Source organism: Fukomys damarensis, unplaced genomic scaffold (assembly GCF_012274545.1).
Source record: "Fukomys damarensis isolate Sample0158 unplaced genomic scaffold, DMR_v1.0_HiC HiC_scaffold_36, whole genome shotgun sequence".
NCBI lineage: Eukaryota > Metazoa > Chordata > Mammalia > Rodentia > Bathyergidae > Fukomys > Fukomys damarensis.
Genome location: NW_022900948.1, coordinates 46857005 through 46862734, shown reverse-complemented (window position 1 = coordinate 46862734; position 5730 = coordinate 46857005). Strand labels below are relative to the sequence as shown.

Sequence of the window (5730 nt, the reverse complement as noted above, 5' to 3'; positions counted from 1 at the left end):
CGCTGGCTGCCCGGTGTGCTGCTGGACCTGGGAGACGGGCCAGGCGGGGCGGTGGGACTGACAGGGGCGAGGAGAGGGTGTGGCGGGGTCCTCCCCAGTGCAGGTGGGGTGAGCAGGAGCCCCCTTCCGGCCCCAAGCTCGGGGTGCTGTGGCCAGGGTGGAGGGGTCCTGGTCTCTCCCTGTGCTCAGGCGGACACATTCAGGGTGCAGTGGCCGGGCACAGGCCCCCAGGGTTTAGTGACGGTGCCAGCAGAGGTCCCAGGTGCCCGCCCCGCACGGTGACCCAGCCCTGGCTTGCACCTTGGAAAGGGCACAGGGGCTGGAAGGCCATGGCAGGGGCGGGTGGGGCAGAGGGTGACCGTGCTGGGACCCGGCCCTGCAGACAGACAGAGCGTCCCCAGCTTCCTGCATCTGAGAGAGCTCATGGATGCAAGCGCCGCACTGGAGCTCAGCAGGGAGGCGGTCGTGCTCCCCAAAGACGGTACCCCTGTCCGGGCCGCGGTCCTGGGCCTGCCCACCCTGCTGCATGGGTCCAAGGGGTGGAGATGTGGGCAGCTCCGTGTGTGTCCAACCCTGCAGTCCTCCGCCTGCCCGGGCTGGGGCCCCTGGGAGCCTGGACACAGAAGCACGGGTCCTTGGGCGCCCCCCTCACAGCCTCCGTCCCCCCAGCCTCCTGCGCACACACCCTCCTGCCGTGACACCCAGGCCCCGCTCTTCCCAGGACTCGTGACCCCAAGGCTCTGCTGCTGCAGATGGCAAGTCTCCCCTTCTGCGGCTCGTGGGGGGCTTGGTGACCCCAGGCCTCACTGGGGGAAGGCGGGGCTCTGAGCGCAGAGCGGAGGGGGCACAGCCTCTTGGCAGGAGGAGCCGTGTTGGCCTGGCACAGGGCCCCGTCTGCTGTGGAGCAGCCCCGGCCCGACGAGCAGAGGCCGGGCCCCGGGTCTTCTCTCTGCCGCTGCCTGCAGGCCCAGATGTCCTGCACGGTCTCCGGAAGCCACTAACCTCTCCCCCAGACCCTCGGAGCACCTGTGGTCCACGTGCCGGGCGGCAGGCGAGCGGCTGGGCCCGGAGCCTGAGCACAGCAGGCAGGTGCAGCCCTTGGTCTGGTGCCCAGTCGATCACAGCAGCCGGACCAGCAGTCACAGGCCCGAGGTCGCCCAGGAGCCACAGCACAAAACAGCCACGCACCACACCTACACCACCTGGTGGAGGGAGAGCTGCAAGAGGGAGGGACGAGGGGCCGAGACCCACGGGTGACAGTGGGACCCAGCTGGAGCATGGGGGGAGGAGATGGCTTTGATGAGATCCGAGTGGGACTTGCTTATTTTATTTTTTGAGACTGTCCCAATGAGGCTCTAAGTTGTCAGGCTGGGCTGGAACCTGCCATCCTCCCGCCTCAGCCTCCCAGGGTGCTGGGACTGCAGGCCTGGGCCGCCAAGCCTGGCTCTTCCTGTCACGCTTTACTAGAAGTACCAGAAGGAATCAGGCGGCTGGAAGTCCCCGCAGGTGGGCTCTGCACGCACTGGGCCCACCTCCCACCCCGTGCCAGACCTGAAGGGACGTTGGCCTCATTTTCCTGTGCCTCCTCGCAGCGGGCAGCCTCCCCACGGCCACCTGGCTCCTAGGACCCCCAGGACTTTCCCAGGCCTGCGTTCCAGGTGTCTGGTGGCCGCGCTGAGAAGTTAAAAAGCCATCGCGTGTCCTATCTGACCCGGGAACCAGGAAAACAGAGGCCCTGGGTGCCTGGAAGAGCCCCTGCGGCCAGCGCGGTCGCGTCCACCCAGGCGCAGATCCACAAGGGTACGCGGTGCGGCTCCTCTACTTCGTGTGGGTCCTGTCCGCCGCTGCGCTGTCCGGGGACCCCGAGTTTGCGCCTCCTATGGCTGCACTGCGCCCCGGGCCGTGCGCATGGAATCTGAGGTTGTGCAGCCCCCACGCCGGGGTCCATTAAACCCTCGAGCCTGTTCTCCGTCACAGGCAGATCACGGGAACGCGTGGTCCCGCGCTCCTTCCTCTGAGCTCCGCTGGGCAGGGCGCTGCATCTGTCCTAGGTCTGGTTTGAACCCGTCCCCTGCGAGGCTGTCCGTCCCCGGCTGTCGAGGAGGAGAGGGAGCCCGCCTGCTCCTCTGGGTGGTTTCGCTGGTTCTGAATCACCCGTGGGGTTTGGGGCAGCAGCATCGCGGGTGGGCGACGGTGCCCTCGTCACAGCCGCCAGGCGGCGCTGTGACCTGCTGTTTCCCCCTGACTGCCGAGCCCCCCAGGGGATGTCAGTTCTCTGCAGCCAGTGGGCAGCGTTGCTTTGAGCGTCCTGCGCCTGGGCAGCCAGGCAGAGCAGTGAGACGCCCGGATGTTCCTGAGGGCAGAGGAGGCCAGGCCCGGAAATGGGCGGTGGATGCCACTCGGGGGGGCGGGCGGGACGCCCAAGCGAGCAGAGCCCTGACCGCTCCTTCCTGGCTCCCTGGCCAGAGCAGGCCATGAGGAGGAGCCCTGGGGCCCTGCCCCTCCCTCCAGAGGGGTCTTTTACATCTCTCAGCCAAGGGCCACAGAGCCAAGGACTGGCACACACAGAGGTCACTGTCCTGCGTCCAGATCAGCGGCCTCCAGTTCCAGCGCCCACACAGCCCAGCTCTTCAGGTTGGGAGTGGCCACCTGGTCCTGGTTTCTCAGGCTCCATGTCCCCTTTAGGCCTGGCAGTGCCCAGGGCAGCTGCCATCTCTGTCCTAACCCTGCCAGGGACAGTGGGGAAGGACAGGGACAGGAACAGGGGAGAAGAACAGGGACAGGGGAGGAGGACGGAGAGAGGGACAGGAACAGAGGAGGACAGGGAACGGGACAGAGGAGGAGGAGGACAGGGAGAGGCCCCTAACCTGTTCCTGCCTCCAGGGCCATGCTGAAGGTGGCCGCGTCACCTAAGGGAGTGGCTTCTTCCATTACACAGTGGGTCACAGTTCCCCTGCACTGTAGCACGAAGAGTCCCTCTTCGTGAGAGTCAAGTCCTGTGGTGTGATGACACCACACACGCTGTTCACCCACTCACATGTTTTCATCTCTCTTGGATGTGCACCCAGGAGCCGAACTGCCAGGTCATATGGTAGCTGTGTGCTCACCCGCACCGGGTTCCCACCACCAGGATCTGACTTGGCTCTGGCATTCTTGTGGGGCCCAAGTAGTACTTCCTGAGGCTTTGATCTGCCCCAGTTCCCTAGTTACTAATGACGCTGGGCCTCTTCTCCCGTCCTATTGGCCATCTCAGACCTGGCTGGAGGAGAGCCTGCCTGTCAAATCCACTGCCTGTATTGAAGGGTCCATTTGATGTCCCTGAGCTGTGTTTTATTCTCAAGTGCTCTCGACATCAGACCCTGATCAGATGGGTGTTTTAAGAATATTCTCACATTCTATATCTTATCATTTCACTTCCTTGACCTGGGTTCAAACTTTCAATCCTCCTGCCTCAGCCTCCTGAGTGCTAGGATTATAGGCGTGTGCCCTAACCCTAACCGTAATCCTAACTCTACATGTTGGTGAGGTCCAAGTCGTCTGTTTTTCCTTCTGCCTCTGGTTCTTTGGGTGTTGCATATGATTTTGCCTCACCAGGCCAAGGCCACAGTGATTTGCCCGTCCTCTGAGAGTTCACTGTGCGGAGGTTGGGTCTGCTGAGTGAGTTTCCGCCCATGGGGACTGAAGTCCACCCCATGCTCCCAGGTGGGGCCACTTGCTGAGCAGCCTGTCCCGTCCCCCTGCATCGCTGCCCCTCACTGCTCCTCTGCGCTGGCCATGGCTCCCTGCGGCTCCTGCTGGGCCGCGGTCTCCCCTCCCCAGGGCCTGGCGTCGGGGTCATAGCAGGACCTCTGTGCCCCTCCGGGCTCTTCCTCCCGCGCCTGTCCCTCTCAGTCTCCGGCTCCCGTGCTGGTCAGTGCTGCTGCCCGAGTCCCTCCCCGGTCTCTGCTCCAGCAAGGCCGCCCTGCCTGGGCCCCTCTCTGCCGGCCCCACTCTCCCCTCGGCTTCGAGCTGCAGTGAGGACGGCTGACCTCGTCTCCCGCGCTCAGGGGTCGCAGCCGGGTCCCCTGGGGTCAGTGTCTGCACACAGCCCCGTCACAGGTCCTGAGCCGCTTTCCCTCCTCCCATGGTGGGGCGATCGCCCGCACCTGTCACTCCCCGCCCCCGGGCAGACGTCACGCCAGGCCCCGTCCCCCAGGCCAGCACCGAGGTCCCTCCCTGGCCTCTCCCGCCGGCCCTTCACGCCTCATCTCCCCGCCATCTTCAGTCCTCTGTTCAAGTGCGGCCTTGGTGAGGCCGACCCGCACCGAGCCATCCACAGCACAAACACCCCCTTGTCCCCGCGGCCACGGCCGACCTGTTCCATTTGCTTTTCCCCTTAGCTCTGTGACCTTTAATGAAAATGATATGTAATTATATGAATCAGCGATCAATCAGGAGAGAGCCGCACAATGCCCTGAACAGGAAGAGTTTGTCTGATGAACAATGAACAATGCAAGTGCAAGGAGAACCGTAAGGGGTGGTTCAGGGTCGCGGCAGAGCTCACGAGGAAGACGTAACTGGGGAGGGAGGGAGGGTCCCTTCCACAAGGCTGGTTCAGACCTCATGGGAGAAGCTGTGGCTACAGCCAGGTGGGGGGAACCTTTGCTGGGGTCATGGCTGGGGCAGGGGCAACAGCTAGGGAGGGGTGGGCTGGCCAGGCAAGGAGGAAGTCTCTCTGCCCTCCCATGAGCTGTGGCCTGGGCTAGGGAGCACTAGGATTCTTCAGAATCCACTTGTGGGGTGCCCTGTACCTCGAATGGAAGCCCTCCCTGGGGCCCACTGAGGTCAGTGTGAGAGCCCCAGGTGCCCCCTCCATGCCCCTTCCCCTGGTTCAGCTGCAGGTGGGGGATGGAAGCTTCCTGGAAGGAGGGAAGAAGACCCATCCTCCTGAGCCTCTACCAACAAGGCTTAGCATCATGCCAGGCATAGAAGAAGAGTAGATACCCAGTGGATCCAGCTCCATTATCACCGAGCAGGCAATGAAGGGTGTGTAGATGGTGTTACATTTGTAATTTGAGAGTTCATTTTTAGAATGTGGGCACACAACTGATTTTTGTATATTTATCTTGTGTCCTACAACCTTGCTGAGCTCATTTATCAGTTGTTGCTTTTTTTTCTTTTCTCTTTTGATTGTAGATTCCTTGGGATTTTCCACACAGTTAATCATGTCATCTGCAAGCATAGAAAGTTTTATTTCTTCTCCCCTGACCTGTATCTTTCAGTTACTGGATCTTTCTACAGTGCCTTAAACACAAGCCTTTGAGCGCACATCCTTGCCTTGATTGGGGTATTAGAAAGGGGAACATTCGATCTTTCACCATTAATAATAATAGGGTTTTTGTAGACCTTCTTTATCAATGTAGGAGAATCCCCCTCTATTCTTTCTTTTCGTAGAGTTGTTATCCAGAATAGTGTTGTTTCTGTCAAATGGCTTTTCTGCATTGATTGGTGTGAACATGTAATTTTCTAACTTGTTTATATGATTTTACTTTAAAATCGAACCCACCCTGGTCAGCAGTTTCCTGCTCAGAGTACCTTCCACCCTGGCGACAGCATTGGGCCGCACACCCTCAGGACATGAGACTCTACAGTGCCTGGGCCGGACCATCTTGGCCGAGCACAGCAGTGCCACTGAGTGCCCACCACCTGCACTCAGAGTGCGGTCAGCTGGGTCTCAGGCCAGTGACTCAG

General features: G+C 61.3%; 1 protein-coding gene across 1 annotated transcript in view; it reads left to right on the top strand.

The window, feature by feature from the left end:
- The window catches only part of LOC104864503 (epididymal-specific lipocalin-10-like), a 4500-nt gene extending 3766 nt beyond the window's left edge, over nucleotides 1–734 (top strand). The window contains exons 5-6 of the mRNA XM_033759277.1: nucleotides 383–481; nucleotides 670–734. Coding sequence (XP_033615168.1) covers nucleotides 383–481; nucleotides 670–698 — 128 coding nt within the window. The 3' untranslated portion in view covers nucleotides 699–734. The remainder of the gene's footprint in view (nucleotides 1–382; nucleotides 482–669) is intronic.
- The last annotated feature ends 4996 nt before the right edge of the window (nucleotides 735–5730 follow it).